This window comes from Dermochelys coriacea, chromosome 6 (assembly GCF_009764565.3).
Source record: "Dermochelys coriacea isolate rDerCor1 chromosome 6, rDerCor1.pri.v4, whole genome shotgun sequence".
NCBI lineage: Eukaryota > Metazoa > Chordata > Testudines > Dermochelyidae > Dermochelys > Dermochelys coriacea.
Genome location: NC_050073.1, coordinates 11,650,147 through 11,671,253, shown reverse-complemented (window position 1 = coordinate 11,671,253; position 21,107 = coordinate 11,650,147). Strand labels below are relative to the sequence as shown.

Here is a 21,107-nt window from a genome sequence, read left to right as displayed (position 1 = left end):
ACATTCTTGACCCAACTCCAGACATAAGGAATGGTGTGCTGCCCGGGTGTTCAGAAAATATAGTGATGGGTGTCCTAAAAATGCCCTAATTAGGTTAGATAGCTCCTCCTTGTTGCATGTCTTCAGTGTGTTTGTACATCTGCAGCTGCTCAAGAAGCATATACATCAACAGGTTTCGCTATGGACAGCAATGACTTTGAATATGCGTGAATAAATCACATTAAACAGTTTTATAGTCAACAGTTATGAATTTATTGAGAAGTAGATAACTAGAAAAAATAGTTCCTTTGATTTACTGAAATATTTATTGAAGAAGGATACAATCAGGAGCTTTTCTATGAAGATTTTTGAATGGAAGCTTTTTCTTTTTTTAAAACTACCTCTAGACACACTCTAAATTTTAGGGCTCTGGTAGGGTGGCTTTTAGAAAAGTATCTGTTGGAAGAGGCCATGACTGATGTATAGCAGCTTGTTACAGAAAGGAGGCATTTTGACATAGACTTCTATTGATGTATGTGGATGGTGTTATGATGCTGAGTCCCCTAATCCATGGTACACAAATCCTCAGCTGTAGGTCCCTGACCCTTTTTAACCCCTCACCACATCTGACTATTACTGTCAGGATTTACTTGGAAGGCCAGATCCCCAGCAGGTGCAAACTGGCACAGATCTATTGATGGCAATGGAGTGACACAGATTTACACCCACTGAAGATCTAGCCCACAGCTTTTAGGAGATTTCCTAGCTGGATCACCCAGTATGTCTCCCAGAGTGCTAGGGAAGCACACATTTCAGAAAGAACTGGAACACCCCTTTGAAGGGTGCAGTGTGTGTTTTCTTTCCCTTCCCCCCCTCACTGGCCCTGTTCTGCTAACTAGGTGGGAGTAGGAGGGTCCAAAACCCAACTCTTTGGGTTGTCTAGTATTGCTGCTTACATTAGATGCATCCAGTCTTTACTCAGGGAGATCAAGGATTGAGAGTGAGCCTTCTCCTTCCTTGTGAAAGGGAGCGCTCATTGAGCTGGTGTCCTCCCTCCTCATGCATCCATGCAGGGCTAGCCACAATCCAGCCTTGAAGCCATTATCTGGTCAGGTAACAATGCCATGAGAGAGAACATGGAACAGTTGATCTCAGCCTTGTTCCTTTCTCTCCTCATCCTCTCTTTCCCCTGCTGATTTTTCTCCCTCATGCTCACATCTCTGACCCTGTTCCCCTCACACGTCCCCCAGCTCCCTACGACCTGCCCGTACCCACCCATACTCCCCATCTCCCCGCCCAGGGCTCCTGCCCCCTTTCAGCAGGTCACTCCTTCCCCCTCCAACTGCCAATCCCAACTGCCAAGGAACCTTCTAACCTCAACATTCCACCCCCACCCCACTTGCTAAATGGAGGGACGCAAAGATTGTCCCTCCATGTCTACCCATTCAATTGTCCTGTCTGAAACAAGCTGCTTATCTCCAACCCATAGCCTCTGGAAATGGCCTGCGTGCTGCCAAAAGCCAACTCACCCGTGATGTGTTTCTTGAAAGCCCCAACAGGCTCCCTGCATGTCCGAGAGTTTGTTGTGTGCTTGTATCTCATTCAAAAGCAATAAATAATCAAAAGAGAAAAAACATTACAGATTTTTCCCTGCTCTCTCTGGGAGGGGAACTCGTTGATTGCTGTTCTCTGGGGATTTGGGCAAACTAGGTTTTAAGTTTCCATGTTTGCACCCCTGAATTTCACTTTGAGTGTCAAGTTCAAACCTACAAACACAAGTTGAATTCAGCTAAAATTGCTGAGTTTAGGCTGGTTTGGGACCAAAGCCATGCAAGGCCACTTCAGTGGTTCCTGGCTTTCATTCCAAAGCCTTCAATAAAGCCAGAATCTTGCTCTGCTGCCCCGGGTTGCAAAGTGCTCTGCCCCTTTCAGACTAGCTGACTAGAATTTCAAATTTCATCATAAAAGTTTTTTCATCTCTCTGAATACAGTGAGCCTGATTCATCCCTTTATACCAGGGCTCAGTCTGACTTACTCCAATGTATGCATGGACACCTTGTCATGCTATCAAATTGCTGCATCTGGACACCCCTTTGTCTGAATAAAAGACTCTCTGGAGTTGGAGGGAGGGAGAGAAGAGAGGCCTCAGTTCCAGCGAAGAGGGAAGTTTTGAGAAGAGCACTGCTTATTTGGGAAGGTGACTAAGTGGGACTGGCCCCAGAGGCAAAATACAGAGACAGCTGACATTGTTCCCAACACACAGTTTTCATGAGAGAATTTGGTTTGCATGTTAGTGTAACACTGACAGACCCCAGTTGTCAGCACTGAACCTGGGACCTCTGGAGTTAAATGCATGAACCTGTATTGCATGAGCTAAGAGCCACATGCCTCTTAGCCAATGCTGTAGCAGACTCATTAATCACTAAGTGGTCTAGCTGCCACTAGAGGGGGACAGGGCACCAGACTCAGCAGGCATGGGTTACATTAGTACATAAAGTAAGATAAATACAACTGCAAGTTATGGTGGAATCAGTGATTTGATCCTCTGTAGAGAGAGGACTTTCATCTTCCAGTAGACATAACAGTACAACACTCAAATCTCTCCCAATTATAAAATGGCATTGTTTTTATTTTGCAGGTCTTAGAGACTCAGAGTTTTCCATGAACAAGAATGTTTCTATAGGTTGATCTAAAGCACCCAGCTCACCTGGGTGAGGGGAAACAGCCAATATCAGGGACTTGCCTGTCCCTACTTGTTCCCTTTATGATTTTGTTTGTTGTTGCTCAGGACAAATGAAACAATTGTTCTGCTTCAGGAGTGGCCCTTCCTTCTGCATGGTGCCCTGCCCCATTGCTCTTCTAGAATGTTCTGAGGTTCTACAGCTGTCAGTAGTGATAGCTGCCATCTCCCAAGCATTGGCAATGCAGGGTGCCCTACCAGAATTACATTATTCTTTTAATAAAACACAAGTCCCTCCAGTAAGCTGATCAATGACAACTACAAAAGCACGTGACTGGAATAAGGCTACTGGTTTGGGATGGGTCTGTTGGGCCACCCCTCTCCTGAGGTTCCTCTGCTCGTTTACCATGCAAATGGACAACATTCCAACAAGACAGACAGCAAAGAGAAAGGGGCCAGAGCCCAGAGGAAGCAGCAGCCAAACTCAGAGTTTGTTTTGGAAACAAGAACTGGAAGAGCAAAGCACCTGAACCTTCTCGAAAAGCAAGCTGCCTGTTTGGAAGACTGCAAAGCAGGTGCTGCAGTATGTTTGTGCTCATCTCTGCTGGAGCAGAGAATGTGAGATACATTCATTGAATCAGAAGGAGACTGAGATTAAGGCAGTTTCAATGGTGTTTTACACAATCCCATGCTAGCTCATTACTACCTTGTTCAAAAAGACTACAAAATACAGAAGGATACTATTAATTATGCTGTTAGAGATTGGAACCCTAGGGACTGCAATATAAAAGGTGTTCAAGGTCTGGTTGAAACTGAAACACACCACGACAATAAAACTTCATTCTAACCACCTGTGGTGATATTTAAAGTATTGCAATCAACAGGGTGTGTAAAATCACCCAAATATTTAGAGTCCCCTACAAACTTCAGGCATCAGTGAATTGGTTAAATTACAATCTCCGCTATGAATTTCCTGACTTTAGTGCAGTAAAATCTGACCTTCAGGGAGGCATATTCTAAAGTGGATTAAACTTTCTCAAGTGTCAAGCCCCAGTCCTGCAGCTGCCTCCAGGCAGGCAGAGCCCTGTTGATTTTAGCAGGGCACCATCTGGGTGAAAGGATCTGCCTGGGGGAGATGCAGTTGTGGGATTGGGACCTAATGATGTGCTTACAAACTCGCTATTAGGTAACTGCATGACTAAATACCTATTTTGCACAAGGAAATGTGGGTTTTGAACAAGTAACAAGGGATGGGCAGAAGTTTAGAGGCCTTTTTTAGAAACCTTGGCCCTTAACATTACTGGAATGTCACATCTATCTTGCTTTCAACTGTATTAAATTAAAGTCTCCGGGCCTAATGTAAAGCCAACTGCTGTCAATGGAAGACTTTCTATTGCTACCAATTGGCTTTGGATTGGGCCCTGTGCCATGGAACCAACTGAACCTTGCAAACTACCCTCCATTAGAGCCATTAATAGTTCTTGGGTAACTGTGTATCAGACAGAAAATAGGTCTAGACAATTTAAGACATTTCTCAGTGCTCTATGGAAAGTTTCACACCAAATGTAAAACCAGGATAGCTTGGTTCTCTGCTGTATTTGTGTTAAGTAGCTGCAATCCCCCCAAGGCAGTCTGGGAACTATAGAGGAGCACAATAAAGCAACTGCAATGGGCAGGTCAATTTGTTATACACATCGATATTATCATTAGTTAGCAGACATCTTAGCAGTGTTAATGGGCCACATGGAAAGCAAACCTGAGGACATGATTGTTAAATCCCTCTCGCTGTTTCAGCCCAGAGCTGAGTCACAGACCCCTGAAAACAGGGGTGAGCAGTAAAAACACACCCGGAGCCTGATCCAGCATGGAGGCCCATGCAGTTGGATACCTGTGCCTGTGTAGAGTCCCAGCGAAGCTAATGTGGGAGTTCAGCGTAGGACTGGTGCCATGGCCTTTACAAAAGCAGCGCTACGCTCAGAGACAGAAAGAGGCTGAGAGAGACAAAGCCACAGCAGGGCTCTGAGTGAGGCAGGCAGACTCATAATGCAGCATCTGCTGCTCACAGCTGCGCCTCCCAATCCTCCAAGGAGGATGCAGCAGGCAGCACAGCCAAGAGACTTCGCCGTTCCATGGGTGATCAAACAGGCTTTTGTTTTTTTTGTTTTTAAACACAATCCAATCCTGGGCTGTAGCTCCTCTGCACCAGCATCAGAAGGGGGAAAAGGGTGCAAGCTGATGGGGGTTTCTGGGATTGTAAATATTGGAACAGATGCAGAAGCTCTCTGACGCTGGCCTGATCACGTTTATGAATCTAGTGCCTGTGTGTGGGGGGTTGAGGCTAGGGCTGCAGTGAATGGCTCAGGAAGAGGGAGAGGAGGGAAGAAATTGCTCTTCTGTTTATCCACTCCGCTCTCTCACCCTCCACCTCCAAAATAGAAAACCCCACTCAGCTTGGTCAATTTCCAGCCGGGTGGTATGAAATGGATCTTTTAACTCATCTTCTGAAGACTGTGCCAAACACTTTTAAAATCCCTCTGGTTTAAAAAGGTCTCTTGAAGCTCCCACCTACCCCCCCCCCCCCCCCAGCAGCATTTCGCAAGACAGGAAACTCTCCTCAAACTGTGCACACAGATATAGCCTGAAATCTGACAGAAAAAAAACAAAACCACACGGTCCTTTCCCATTCACTTGCAGCTCCCCACTATGATCCAGTTTCATTTATGGAGGTAGGCATCCAACCAGAGATCTCCAGATTTCTTTAGGGACCTATGAAAAGAGAAGAAAGGCATTAGTGAAGCAGGACTCACAGAGATTCTGCAAGGAGTTGCCCACTTCTGAATCCAACCATCATTCCTCAGGAGGTCAATATTCCTTCCTGAATGTTGGGTCTATAAAGCAAGATGAGGTGCCTATCTCACTCCATACACAACTTGACTTAAAACACAATGGGCACAATCCTCAGGTAGTGTCCATCAGATTAACTCCACAGACTTCATGGGCATTACACTGATTTATATCCACTGAGGAGTTGACCCAAAAGACAACAAATGGTAACTCCACACACTGAAACTAACCCTGCCTAACCATGCAGAACAAGCTGCACACATACAAGAATTCCCCACTTCTTCCTCTGCACCACCCCTCATACAGAATTTCCTTCCACTGCAATTCACTGAAGACAATCAGAAAATGCAACACATTTGGGCTATTATGGATCAAATATTCCTCTCAATGAGACAAGGTGGCTGGAGATTGCATACATGGTCTGGAAGTGAGGCTGTGTGAATGTGGGGGACTTCCACAGAGGATTGTTGGTTCTTACTCTCCCAAACAAGGGCCACACACGCTTCCTCACTGTACATAGGAGGTTGCTGGTGCCGCATTTGGCTGGGCTGACACTATGGGCCAGATTGTGATACTCTTACCAATATTGAATCGCAGGCCCTTACTCCACAGGTGGGCTCATTGACTTCAGTGGGGAGTGAAGCTACCTGAATCTGTCTGTCTCTGAGCGTGCAGAGGTTTCCACAGAGTGTTATGTACCCTGCCCTTTGTAGTAGGAGGACTTTATACAAAGTGCCAGAAAGTAGGTCAATATGTTCTGCAGCAGGAACTCCTTCTAGTTACAATTCAGGCAACACCCATGTTTCATCGTTTCAGAGAATTTGTATGTTATAGCCATGTGGCCACTGTCCTGAGAAACATCTGGCAGAATTCCCCTGTGCATCAGAGCAGTACTTGATGCATCTGAGGGCAAGGGGGGAAGAGCAAAGGTGGTTTGTTGTCACTTTTCCATCCTTTTAAGGATTGCACTAACTTGTGCCAGCTTAGATTGGTTTCTTAGGGGCTGTTACTGCAGCCTGTTGTTTCCACATCTCCTCCGACCCCCAACAGGCCCCCTTTGGAGTAGGTGGTACAGAACCAGTTATGCTAACTCTTTGCCAGCTGAGGATTCTGCAATGGTGGAGTAATCCACAACTGCTTCTTTAGCACATAAATCCTGAGCATATGTGTGCTGTAAAGTGCCCTCTCCACTGCTGGAGGGGCACAAACAGGACTCAGTGTGGCTCAAGATCTGGGCCTTTTGTCTTAAAGTGACTTAAAGTCTACCTATTTCCCCTATCCTGAAGATGTGCCACTTCTTCGGGAATGTCAGTTGAGCAATAGGAAGGTGCTGTCTGCAATAGTCAGGTGCAAAATGGCTACTTTAGGCCTGTAGCTCCTTGATTTAAAGGAACAGCCACCTGAATAGCATGGTATGAAATGTGCTAGAAAGGGGTGAACATCTCTTGGGGAATTCAGTGGCGACTTGGTAATCACAGAGCAAGTCACTCCCGATTTCTCCTTGTTTGAGGGCCAGGGTGGACGGAGTCATAGAATCATAGAATATCAGGGTTGGAAGGGACCTCAGGAGGTCATCTAGTCCAACCCTCTGCTCAAAGCAGGACCAATCCCCAACCAAATCATCCCAGCCAGGGCTTTGTCAAGCCTGACCTTAAAAACTTCTAAGGAAGGAGATTCCACCACCTCCCTAGGTAATGCATTCCAGTGCTTCACCACCCTCCTACTTGAAAAAGTTTTTCCTAATATCCAACTTAAACCTCCCCCACTGCAACTTAAGACCATTACTCTTCGTTCTGTCATCTGCTACCACTGAGAATAGTCTAGATCCATCCTCTTTGGAACCCCCTTTCAGGTAGGTGAAAGCAGCTATCAAATCCCCCCTCATTCTTCTCTTCCGCAGACTAAACAATCCCAGTTACCTCAGCCTCTCCTTATAAGTCATGTGTTCCAGTCCCCTAATCATTTTTGTTGCTGTCTGCTGGACTCTTTCCAATTTTTCCACATCCTTCTTGGAGTGTGAGGCCCAAAACTGGACACAGTACGCCAGATGAGGCCTCAGCAATGTCGAATAGAGGGGAATGATCACGTCCCTCGATCTGCTGGCAATGCCCCTACTTATACATCCCAAAATGCCATTGGCCTTCTTGGCAACAACAGCACACTGTTGACGCATATCCAGCTTCTCGTCCACTGTAACCCCTAGGTCCTTTTCTGCAGAACTGCTGCCGAGCCATTTGGTCCCTAGTCTGTAGTGGTGCATGGGATTCTTCCGTCCTAAGTGCAGGAGTCTGTGGGTTAGAGAGCTGGAACCTGCTGTTTTTGAGATAGCGTTGTCCTTTTCTTCTCTATGACATTATGTCAACTGGGGATCCGGCCCAGAAATTGTTGTTACTCCACTGAAGTCAATGGAGCTATGTCATTTCTACAGTAAAAATCCAAATGCTTTTTAGTTTGATGCAAAAAGATTATCACTCCTACATCAAACAAACATTTTACAGCTCTGATGCCACTGCTCTAGGCACAGGTACCAATGAAGCAGAGCTTTTTTTCTATTAAAATAGACAATAGATTACTGGAAGGCGGGCACTGGCATTACAGGCTGCATACACCCATGAGTAGTACTGAAGGCCCCTTACCCAACAATGTCTATGAATGCCTTGCCGAGAGATTTCTCTTCATAGTGGACTCCGTACTTGGTGCACAATGACTTCACCAGTGGGGCAATCTTGCAGTAATTGTGTCGTGGCATCAGGGGAAACAGGCTTGAATAAAGAAGTAGAGAGAGCCTGAGAAAAACCTAGCGACAGACGCCTGGAAACAGACACTTCTTTCTGCTTCCTCTTAGGACTAATTACTGCCTCCTTCTCTCCAAGCAAAACAGGCGGACAGAACAGAGCGAGAGGGAGAAATCCAAGCTTTAAAGAAATGCTCTTGAAAATTGAATGTATTGATTCCCATTCCTGCTGTCATGCCCCAAAACAAAAACGTACTTAGAAAGAATGAAAGATCAGATTAGAAAACAGGGAGTGTTAGAAAAATGAAGAGTGAAGAACCCTTAGTTGATCTGCTGAGATTGCTGTCATAGAATCATAGAACATTAGGGTTGGAAGGGACCTCAGGAGGTCATCTAGTCCAATCCCCTGCTCAAAGAAGGACCAACCCCAACTAAATCATCCCAGCCAACGCTTTGTCAAGCCAGGCCTTAAAAACCACTAGGGATGGTGATTCCACCACCTCCCTAGGTAACCCATTCCAGGGTTTCACCTCCCTCCTAGTGAAAAAGTTTTTCCTAATATCCAACCTAAACCTCCCCCACTGCAACTTGAGTTGCATTCCCTTTGGACAACAACTAATTGTCTGTTGACAAGCTAAATTATCTGGAAGCTCATAGACCAGACAAACAGATAAAGAATCTGTGGTCTTGGTATCCTCTGCTGCTCTTTTGGGTTCTCTTTCATTCCCTAAGTCAACTTCCGGGTCCTTCAGTCTTACTCCATATGACCTCTCCTCTAGTTTTTGTATTGTCATGAACAGCATTTTGCATAATTGATCTAATCTTTTGACATCTTTGCTGAACTAAGGTACCTAGAACTGCAGATAGTCCTATGCAGTTGCACTAAAGCTACATAAATCAGAGGCTGGGAAGAGGCAGAGGGAATTACTGAAGTGAGTAGAAATACTCCAAACCAAATGAGCCCAGGACCCGATTTAATGGCCATTTTAATCAATGAGTCCTGAATCAGACTGTAAATTAAGATTGTGAGGGTGAAAGGGGAATTTGCTGGTGGCAACAGGTGAAAGATATTTGTGTTTAGTGGTGAAATGAGAGGATGACTGCAGTTGTTTCTTCTGATTTCATGCATGATGTTCCTGAGGTCTCTTTTCCTTTCCTGCTCACTGCCGCCCCATAATGCTTGCACCCCTCCCTAAGCCCTGCCCTGATTGGCCAGATGGTGACCTGGTTGTGTCCATAAGATTCCTTCCCATCCCCCTGGGCACATACTCACTGGTGCTCGATTTGGAAGTTCAGGTGCCCTGTGAACCAGTCATTGAAAAAGGACGGCTCGATATTACAGGTAGCTGCCAACTGCAAAGACAAGATGCCAACAGTGAATTTTAATGAAGCCTTGGCCTAAAAGCAATTGGTATAGGGCTCTTCTTCCTGCATGTTGCAAAAGGCAGAGGGGGTACTTCAAACCAAGCAGTCGTGTGCACCTTTACTGCACTACCAAGCTGTTGGATGAAATATTCTCTGATGCAGCTTCTCCTGCATTGGCTGTATTCCCTATGCTCCTCTAGACCAGTGGTTCCCAAACTTGTTCCGCCGCTTGTGCAGGGAAAGCCCCTGGCGGCCCGGGCCAGTTTGTTTACCTGCTGCGTCCGCAGGTTTGGCCAATTCCAGCAGCTCCCATTGGCCTGGAGCAGCGAACCATAGCCATTGGGATCCGCGATCGGCCGAACCTGCGGATGCGGCAGGTAAACAAACCAGCCCAGCCCACCAGGGGCTTTCCCTGCACAAGCGGTGGAACAAGTTTGGGAACCACTGCTCTAGACCAATCCCATCTGGCCACTCCTGACCTACTGTATATTCCCCTGATGCACCCTGGGGCTAGAGACCAGGAAGACCACCTCAGTAACTGGCAAAGAGGCTAATGGTGCCAGGCCAGTTAAACTACTAGGGTGTTCATAGTCTCAGCCTATCTTGGAAATGGCTCTTAGGTCCAAGGTGTGCAGAAAACCACATTGCAGGTTGTCCTGTGATCCTTCATGATAACAAGGCTGATATCAGGGTGTTTCCACTCATTCAGATCCCTATCTTTTAGTTATCATAATAGTCCCTCCCTATCTCCAATTGCAAGTTGCTCCTGAGACGTCCATCCCTTCTGAGCCAGAGGCAGATTGACAGAGATGGCTGGGGGCACTAAAAGAAGAGTGACCAACTCCCCTGGGAATAACCACATCCTCTTGCATGGCTCCTAGCCTAGGAAGGAGAGAAGGCTGCAAGGCATCAAACCCAGGTCTTTGTCACCAGAGAGGCTTGATCAGGGATTCTCTCAAGTTTTGGAAAGTGAACTGCACGTGTGAGGCAGCATAGGGGTTGCCATACTGCCTCAGGTTCATCTAATCAGTATCCTGCCTTCAGCACAGCCTATACCCAATGCTTCCGAGCCAGGCAAAACAAGAGGCCATTGTACATCCAGCCAGCTGTGTAATACTATGACTTTGTGGGAGGTGAGGGATGGAAGGTTCCCTTCCTAGCTGCACACAGATCATCAGCTGAACCCTGAAGCATGAGGTTTGAACAAGCTGGGAACATTTGCTTAGCTGGCATAGCTACCATTGTTATTCATGAGCATACAATTACATAGTCTTTTTTAAAATCTTCTTACATTCTTTTCCTTGCTAAGCTGTGGCAGTGAATTCTGCATGATGACTGCACGAGCAATAGGTGTTTCCAAAGAACTCAGCTTAAAACCACATCAGTGTCAGATTTGCTCTTTCTCCAAATCCCCCATCCAACAAAACAGGTAAGCACGTGCTTCACTTCATACACATGAGTAGCGGACTACAGTGGGACTATTTACATGCTTAAAGTTAAGCAAATGCTTAAGTGTTTACTGGATCAGGACCCAAGAGAGAGATGGTGACTGCCAGACTTTGAAAGCTACCCCTTGCGAGCCTCAGTAAATGCATCCGATGAAGTGAGCTGTAGCTCACGAAAGCTTATGCTCTAATAAATTTGTTAGTCTCTAAGGTGCCACAAGTACTCCTTTTCTTTTTGCGAATACAGACTAACACGGCTGCTACTCTGAAATCAGTAGATACTGTAACCTGATGTAGGAGATGGATTCTGCACTCAACTCAGTTATGCCCGCTTCCTACTGATGTTATTGGAACTATTTCTGATTTACACCAGTGTAATGGAGAGGAGACGCAGGCCACGTAAGAGCTGAATTAGTCTTAGAACACTAGGTAGGAGGCAGGTATGTATATATGTATGGGTGTATATGTTTGGTGAGTCTGTGGAAGGCATTTTGAGCCATTGCAGCTGCTATGACAGGTTTTCACATGATGTGTTCAGAATTCGTTATTCCTGAACAGTAAAAGTTAGAAAGACATTGGGCCAGGTCCTCAGCTGGTCTTGTATATCTCCACTGAAGTCAAAGAAACTAAATTGATTTACACCTAAGGATCTGGCCCATTGACTTACATGGAGTTACTTCTGATTTGCACACCTGTGTGCCAATGCACTTTATGAAGGATGGTTGTTGTGAAGCCCCTTGAGCCTTGCACTTCCCCAGACCTGAATAAGGAAAGCTTTAATTAGCCCCTCAAAATGTATCAATTCAGGGGACAGATTCAGCACACAGATTTGGATTTCCATCTCCTCATAGTCAGCCTTACTCCCTATAGGAGAGAGTGTGGGGGAGGGGGGAAGGGGGGAAAGGATCCTAGACAGATACCCCAGGCTATTATGTTGTAAAACTTCTAAACTGGGCTCAAACTAACTGTTGGGGACAGGTAGTCAATGATAATCCAGCGGTTCTCTGAGGGGCAAGTGAATTTCTAACCTATTATGGGACATTAATATCCCAGCCATTACCTGAGTGCTGAGCCAGTCTCTGTGCTTCTCACAGTCAATTTCCATTGGAATATGGTTCATCTGTGTGACCCACACAAACCAGTGACTCTCCAGAAACCTTCAAAAGGAAGCATAAACATTCACAGGGCAGATCAGGCTATAATCTGTGCAGTTTGCCATCCTCATATAGGGTAGTACAGGTAAGGCCAACAATGATAGCAAAGGGAGTGGGGAGAGGCAGTGTACAGGCAGCAGCCATGTTGTACACAGAGAAGGCATAGGATACTAGGGGAGTATTTCCCAAGATGAGGGAGCAGGCAGCTTTCTGATTCTGGTCAATGGAAGGAATCAGTTCTGCAGTAGGTTTTTCTTTCTCTGTTGGGGCTCCATTTTAGGTCTAGGCACTAACATGATTATTAGGATACCTAACTGTATTTCCCTTAGTGGCTATCTCCCTTGATCTCGCATTCTCACTTGGGGATTGCTCTTTCACACTACCCTGCCTTTACAAGCTTTGATTCACCCCTTATTTGAGATACATAGGAGATACCAGTATGGATAAAATAAAAACTGACCTGGAAACACTCACTCAGAATGAACCTTTTTGATCTGTTAAATTTCCTGGTGGACACATGTTCTCCTCACAACACCCTCCTCCCCCAATCATTGCTAGGTTTCTGGTGGTCAGTCTTAGCAAAGAGATCAAGAATGGAATAGACCAGTGGTCACCAACCATAGACTCATAGAAGATTAGAGTTGGAAGAGCCTCAGATCATCTAGTCCATCCCCTGCTCAAAGCAGGACCAACCCCAACTAAATCATCCCAGCCAAGGCTTTATCAAGCCAGGCCTTAAAAACATCTAAGGATGGAGATTCCAACACTTCCCTAGGCAACCCATTCCAGTGCTTCACCACCACCCTAATCAAATAGTGTTTCCTAATATCCAACCGAGACCTTCCCCACTGCAACTTGAGACCATTGCTTCTTGTTCTGTCATCTGCTACCACTGAGAACAGTCTAGCTCCATCCTCTTTGGAACCCCCCTTCAGGTAGTTGAAGGCTACTATCAAATGCCCCCTCATTCTTCTCTTCTGCAGACTAAACAAGCCCAGTTCCGTCAGCCTCTCCTCGTAAGTCATGTGCCCCAGCCCCCTGATCATTTTCGTTGCCCTCCTCTGGACTCTCTCCAATTTGTCCACATCCTTTCTGTAGGGGGGGTCCAAAACTGGACACCTTACTCCAGATGTAGCCTCACCAGAGCTGAGTAGAGGGGAATAATCACTTCCCTCGATCTGCTGGCAATGCTCCTACTAATACAGCCCAGTATGTCATTAGCCTTCTTGGCAACAAGGACACACTGCTGACTCATATCCAGCTTCTCATCCACTGTAATCCTCAGATCCTTTTCTGCAGAACTGCTGCTTAGCCAGTCAGTCCTCAGCCTGTAGAGGTGCATGGGATTCTTCCGTCCTAAGTCCTAAACCAGTAGATTGCAATTGACTGGTTGATCCTGGAGCTTCTGCCAGTCGATCATGATCTCCAGTTGCTAAAAGTCCGGCAGCACAGCAAAGCTAAGGCAGGCTCCTTGCCTGCCCTGGCCCTGAGCTGCTCCTGGAAGGGGCCAACAAACTCCTGGCCTGCAGCTCCTGGAGGTGGGGGTGGGCAGGAGTTTCCACACGCTGCTCCTGCCTGCAAGAACCGCCCCTACAGCTCCCATTGGCTGGGAACAGAGAACTGATGCCAATGGGAGCTGTGGGGGTGGTGCCTACAGGGAGGGGCAGCACATGGAGCCATGTGCCCCCCCCCAGGGCTGCCAGGGTGTGCTGGCTGCTTCCAGAAGCAGTATGGTGCCAGGGCAGGCAGGGAGCCTGCCTTAGCCCTGCTGCGCTGCCGCCCGGAGCCATCCGAGGTAAGTGCCGCCTGGTGGGAGTCCTCCCCCCCGCCCCCCTCCCGGAGTCAGCACCCCATACTCCCTCCTGCACCCCAAACCTTCTCTTACACCCCAACCCCATGCCCCAGCCCAGAGCCCCCTCCTGCATCCAAACTCCCTCCCAGAGCTCACACCCCACACCCACTCCCACACCCTAATCCCCTGCCCCAGCCCAGTGAAAATGAGTGAGAGTGGGGGAGAGAGAGCAATGGAGAGAGGGAGGATGGAGTGAGCGGGGCGGGGCCTCAGGGAAGGGGAGTGGTAGATCCTGGGTTGCACTTAAATTCAAAAACTGATCTTGTGTATAAAAAGGTTGGAGACTACTGAAATAGACCCAGGAAACAGAACTCTCTTTTTATGCCTATTCGCTAGGCCGGGGTTGAGAGGGACTTTCACAGGACTGTCCTTGTTCTGAACTTTGAACTTCTTCTTTGAAGAAACAGAGGACTTCAGTCTCCAGACTCGTCTAGCCTAGCCAGCATCTTTCACCAACAATAATTTCACTCACAAATTAAAGAAGAGGGCGGTGCATGTGAAGAAAGATCCAAGAATTTTTCTAAGGTTGTGATGTTGGCCTGGATGGGTTTTTATACACCATATTTGTTTAGCATAGTGTTTTAATCCAGCAACTGAAGGGTAATATGGGCCAAATATCTTAATCAGAACAATCTGAATTTACTGTCTTCCTCCTGCTGGCTAGAAGTGCCTGGCCTCACATCAAAAGTAAATGCTTTTATCTGAGCTTGCATCTGCAGCCTGAATAGAAGTGGTAACTCAGTATAAGAATTCTGGCTTCCCTGACCAATGAGAGAGCAGCTAGGGAGAGATTTCATAACAGATTAGAATGCTGGTTTGCTCTATAAAACTCCTTGGACTCTTTCCTTATTGTCTTAAATTTAAATAAGCAATTTTAAGGAATCTTTGTGATGATTCATTAACCATATTACTGGGAGGAAAGCTGGTCTTGTTGCATTTGTGATCCAACTGAAACAAAGTAGTACTGGAAATCTAACTACTTCTGTCACTGTGAGATTTTCAACTGGATTTGACACAAAAGAGGTTGGCTAAACCTTTAAACATATGGATGATTATCATGACTTAATGAAATCTTTTGGTGTTCATGCTTCTCTAAGGGCCTGATCCAAAGCCCATTGATATCAATGGGAATTTTTCCTAACTCATGATCAGAGCCATTAAAATAACATGGGAGGTGGAATTCCGATCCTACAATTTAAAGATTTTTACACAGTTTTGCAAAAATTCTTTTAAAACATTATTTTTCTAAGGACCCTAACAATGAAACTAAATTCAGGCCAGCCTTTGGGCATGAGCTAGCTATCACAGTCACTGCTTCCAGTGGAAGATGTCAATACAATCCTATGGTCTGGAACATCAGTCCAGTCAATCATAGTACTGTCTCAGTACTAGGGTGTAAAACAAATGATCTGTGAGTGCTTGGGCCAGGGGCCATCCAGCAAAGCATGCTACATGCAGGGGATCCAAGTGGGGGACAGCATTTGACTTCTCGCTCCCTGAGCTGGCAGGAGCTGGGTGTAATGTGGAGGCAACACATTCAGTCCCTAGGGGAGGGAGCTCCCTGCCTCTTTCCTGAGTTACTTTCCAGCTGAATTGGGAGGGGCTCTGAAAGGAACCACATCCAAAATTCCTCAGGTGACTTAGACCCAGTGTGGGAGCTTTACATGGCTGGGAATGAGTGAGGAAGGAAGGAGGGAATGGGAGATTCCCATCTCCACATGCCATCACCACCACTAAGCATTTCCTGATGATGAGAGAGACTAAACACCAGAATCAAATCTTCTGGAGGAGATTGAGGCAAGAGAAGCTAGTCAAGGCAGTGGGATATAGCACAGATTAGGGTAAATGAGTGGAGAGAATGTTGATTAATGAGGGAGAACGTCACGGCATAGATGAGTTAGCTTGACATCGCTCATCATGTGGGATGGGTGGGGTCCATGTCTGGAGGTAGGGGAGAGCAGTGTCTCCTACCTGACAAAGGTGAGGAGAAACAGGGATCCCAGAACTCCATAGAAAGGGATGTACATGATGAAATAGCGCATGTAATAACTTAAGGCCCAGGTCAAGTCCTAGGGAAAGAAAGAAGAGATTATGCATTACAAGCAACGTACCCTCTCCTTACCCCCAACAACACCCCTCCTTAAGCCAGGTCTCTTTACAGAGTGGACAGAAGCCTCGTCACTCCCTCCCCTGATAGGGTTCTCTCTACCATCCACGTGAGACAGGGTTTGACACTCAGAGCAGAGACAACCTTTCACTCACCGCCCAGAACCTGCGTCTGATCATGGTCATGATGATTTGCATTTGGAAGTACACGGGGATGAGGAGAGGTGGGAAAACTGAAAGGCAAACAAAAGATAGCAGATGAGGGAGACAGGTGTGTAGCATGAGGTGAACAGACATGCTGGGGACCTGAAAATACGAGATGAGGCAAGAGCTTCTGATGGGGAAATCAGAGCTCTGCTACTGTCTTTCAGCAAAGAGAGGAGGCATTTCCTCCATGTCCTGCTCACCTTCTGGTATGGAAGATTCTAGACTAACAATGAGCAAGCCCAGAATTTCTGCTGACATGTTTATCTAATGCAGGATGCCTCCTAGAATTAGTCACTTGCCTCACTTTATTTAGCCTCTTTGGTGGTGGTAAGGATCCATGGATCTCAATGATGATGTTACGGAGGAACTGAGGTGCCTGCTTCTATTGCAATTAAGATGTGAAAGGGATAGCGGGTCCTGGATAGGGAGGGATTAGTTAGGAAGTGAAGAATCGCTCTGCTGAGGCAAAAGGGAGCCACAAGGTAAAGATGCATCCCCTCGATCTCACCATATAGGGAAGCATAGGGGGCCCGGGCATACTCACCTAGGAAGAAGTACTCATGCTGGTGGTTGTAAGGTAGATATTTCAGCTTCTTCTTGCCATACTGGAGGGGGAGACAAATGACAGAGAACTGTCTCAGCTTATTACACCCATGGTTATGAGAAAACTCTCCACAGGAGGAGACTCTCAATGACACCTCTTTATATTTGGTTAACTCTCTTTAGTCAGAGCTGGGGATTTATGGCCTAAACCTACCCTACTGAAGGCAATGAGGGTTTTGTCATTGCTTTACATGGAGCAGGAGCAAGCCCTTAGAAAGCTGTCTTAGCATACAATACTTCCTTCTTCAAGGGTATGTCTAGAGTAGAGGAATAGGTCATGTTTTAAGATGTGTTAACTGATTGTTGTCAGGGTTGATCTTGCCCTGCTAATACATGTTTAATCGTGACTTCCCTGTCTACACTAGAGGCAAGTTCCCATTTAAAATCATCCAACTTGAGTACTTATTTAGCCTGTTACCGAAGTACCTGAGCACTTCTCAGTCTTTCATGTACCATGAGGTAGGGAAATGCTATTATCCTCCTGTTACAGAGGGGGAACTGAGGGAGAGATACTGAGGCCCAGAGTTTTAAAGGTGTTGCTCCACTCAGGGCTTGTCTACACTATAGCCAGGATCGATGATGCGGTGATCGATCCAGACCCGCTAAGTTGACCGCCAATCGCTTGGATGTCGACTCCGGTACTCCACCAGATCGAGAAGAGGAAGGGGAGTCGATGGGAGAGTGTCTCCCATTGATACAGCATAGTGTGGACCCCACGGTAAGTAGATCTAAGCTACGTCGATTTGAGTTATGCTATTCACGTAACTCAAATTGTGTAGCTTAGATCGACTTTCCCCTTTAGGCCTCAGTGTTGCAATGCCTAACTGACTTAGGGGCCTAAGTTTTGTTTTCAAAAGTGACACAGGCACTTAGGAGCCTGAGTCTCATTGAAATGCAAGTTGTCTAAAAATGGCTGGGTTTTGGCTTCCAGTTTTCATGAAAGAAATGGAAAATTGTGGCCACACTGCAAAGGTACTATGACATTTTTAGTCAAAAGCCATATTTCATTAAATAAAATATTTTGAGGAAAAAATATCAATCAGCTGTAATAAATGTGCATGAGCTCATAACCATCCTTCAGGCAAGAGGAAGGAAGGTCTAATGAGTAAGGCACTAGAGTGGGACTCAGGAGAGCTCAGGCTAATTCTCAGCTCTACACAGCTTTCCTGGGTGACCTCGATCCAGTCATTTAATTTCCTTGTGCTTCAGTTCCTCATGTGAAAAACAGGGATGATAATTCTTCTTTTCTTCTCCTCCTCCCCTTTGTCTGTCTTATCTATTTGGGTTGTATACACCTCAGGGTAGGGACAGGGCCTAGCACAATGCGGGGCTGATTTCAGTCTCTGCCTCTAGGCACTGCTCTCACATCAATGAGAGGCCAGGGTGTTGTAATTGCAACTAACGTATTTTATCGTCTGTCTACACAGCAAAATGATCCAGTGGCAGAGAGTCCCAGAGCTCAGTCAACTGACTTGAGCAGCCTGTGCTGTGGGGCTAAATATAGCAGTTTGTTTTGACTTGGGCTGAAGCCAAGACCCAGGTCTCGGAGCCTGGGCTCCAGCCCGAGCCCAAGGCTCTAGCCTGAGCCTGAACATCTACCCTACAATTTTTAGCCCCACAAGGCCGAATAGTTAACCGAAGCTCTGAGACTTGCTGTTGCAGGATTTTTCTTTTTTGTGTAGCAATGTACCCTAAGGTACAATTCAGTCCATTAAAACTGCACCTCTTTAAGTATATCGACATCAGGAAATTCATAATTAGTCTCCCCACAGCATCTGTAATTCAGACAAACTGTGCAGAAGTAACAGCTTTTAATACTGTGTGCAGTACTGGCTGATACGGCTTTTATTGCAGTTTTTTAATGTATCACACTACAGGTTTGCAGCAATCAGAGGAGAAAGTTCCTCAGTGACATCAGTACAGTTATGGCAGTCCAGATCAATGACAATAATAGCCATAAAAAGAGTAGGCAAGCACAAGGGAGTGAAGAATCAGATCAGTGGCTGTTTGGTAGTCTCCAGTATGTGAACTAAATCTAGGGTTTCCATCTAGTTTCCAGAGGACAGGTGTCCCCATCACAAAATACTGTCACCAATTGGTAGTGATGGTAGGTGGCAGTAGCAGCAGAGAGGCCAAAGATTGACTAGCCCTAAAAAGCCCTCTCCCCTCTGAGTGATCCTCCCATCTGGGTTAAGCCATAAGAATGGCCATACTGGGTCAGACCAATGGTTCATCTAGCCCAGTATCCTGCCTTCCGACAGTGGCCGATGCCATACTCTTCAGAGGGAATGAACAGAACAGAACTCAGGGAAATCACTGAGTGATCCATCCCCTGTCATCCACTCCCAGCATCTGGCAGTCAGAGAGTTAGGGATATCCACAGCATGGGACTGTGTCCCTGACCACCTTGGCTAATAGCCATTAATGGACCTAAACTGGGAGGAGTGGTAGATATGCTGGAGGGTAGGGATAGGATACAGAGGGACCTAGACAAATTAGAGGATTGGGCCAAAAGAAATCTGATGATGATCAACAAAGACAAGTGCAGATGCACTTAGGACAGAAGAATTCTATGCACTGCTATAGACTAGGGACCAAGTGGCTAGGCAGCAGTTCTGCAGAAAAGGACCTAGGGGTTACAATGGACGAGAAGCTGGATAGGAGTCAACAGTGTGTCCTTGTTGCCAAGAAGGCGAAAAGCATTTTGGGTTGTATAAGTAGGGGCATTGCCAGCAGATCGAGGGATGTGATCATTCCCTTCTATTAGGCATTGGTGAGGCCTCATCTGGAGTACTGTGTCCAGTTTTGGGCCCCACACTCCAAGAAGGATGTGGACAAATTGGAGAGAGTCCAGCGGAGGGCAACAAAAATGATTAGGGGGGTGGAGCACATGATTTATGAGGAGAGGCTGAGGGAACTGGGATTATTCAGTCCGCAGAAGAGAAGAATGAGGGGAGATTTGATAGCTGCTTTCAACTACCTGAAAGGGGGTTCCAAAGGGGATGGATCTAGACTGTTCTCAGTGGTAGCAGATGACAGAACAAGGAGTAACGGTCTCAAGTTGTAGTGGGGGAAGTTTAGGTCGGCTGTTAGGAAAAACTTTTTCACTAGGAGGCTGGTGAAGCACTGGAATGGGTTATCTAGAGAGGTGGTGGAATCTCCTTCCTTTGAGGTTTTTAAGGTCAGGCTTGACAAAGCCCTGGCTGGGATGATTTAGTTGGGTACTGGTCCTGCTTTGAGCAGGGGGTTGGACTAGATGACCTCCTGAGGTCCCTTCCAACCCTGATATTCTATGATTCTATGAACTATACTCCATGAACTTATCTAATTCTTTTTTGAACCCAGTTATAGTTTTGGCTTCACAACCTCCCCGGCAATGAGTTCCACAGGTTGACTGTGCGTTGTGTGAGGAAATGCTTCTTTACACAATGATGGGGCAGTGTTGGGAAGCTTGGACTGCTGCTGACTGTTCTGTGGGTAGGGGAGAGTTTCCTGTGCTATCAATCCAATACTCATTGTCAGTTGTCTGGGGTTCTCAGCTCAGTGTCCCCATCTGGGGTTCCCTTGCTTTAAACCTTTGATCTGCACGCTCATTCCTGTTTCCTTCTTTTGTAGTCAACTGATTACTTGGGACCTCTGGCCCCTTCTTCATTGAGGGGGTGTTCCTTTAGTTCTTCGTGGTCTCCACTCACCACCCCAGACTTGTAAATAGGCCAGTCCCTGTCACCAGTTGTCTGTGGTTCTCCAGACAGTGTTCCCACACTTGTGTTCTCCTCTTACTTGTTTATCTCACTATTTCTCCCCACTCCCTTGTTCATTTCCATCTTGATTGACCTCTGTTCCATTTTGTTCCCTTCCCTCTGATTGAGGGGCATCTTCCAGGGACCTGGTCCATGTCTTCATCCGAGTTCAAACAGGCTAACACCTTTCACCTGTAATACAGTCACATGGCTGACGAGGCACTGGTGATTTCAGGAATTGCAGATTTATGAGAAGGGAATTAAGTGCAGTCCAAGTTCTGCAAGGCTGCATCAGGGTAAGGTTTCAATATACAACAGTGCAAGCACATCCAAGCACTGTTATAGTGCTCAAACTTCAGACACTCATCTTGGAAGACAGAACCAATTCCTTCATTGCT

The 21,107-nt window shown here is 46.4% G+C and overlaps 1 protein-coding gene across 1 annotated transcript in view; it reads right to left on the bottom strand.

The window, feature by feature from the left end:
- Positions 1–236: 236 nt before the first annotated feature.
- LOC119857372 (acyl-CoA 6-desaturase-like) overlaps positions 237–21,107 on the bottom strand; it is a 38,305-nt gene continuing 17,434 nt past the window's right edge. The window contains exons 6-12 of the mRNA XM_038406169.2: positions 16,911–16,971; positions 16,316–16,392; positions 16,025–16,122; positions 12,108–12,204; positions 9,511–9,590; positions 8,140–8,265; positions 237–5,425 (exon numbers count right to left, since the gene is read on the bottom strand). Coding sequence (XP_038262097.1) covers positions 5,374–5,425; positions 8,140–8,265; positions 9,511–9,590; positions 12,108–12,204; positions 16,025–16,122; positions 16,316–16,392; positions 16,911–16,971 — 591 coding nt within the window. The 3' untranslated portion in view covers positions 237–5,373. The remainder of the gene's footprint in view (positions 5,426–8,139; positions 8,266–9,510; positions 9,591–12,107; positions 12,205–16,024; positions 16,123–16,315; positions 16,393–16,910; positions 16,972–21,107) is intronic.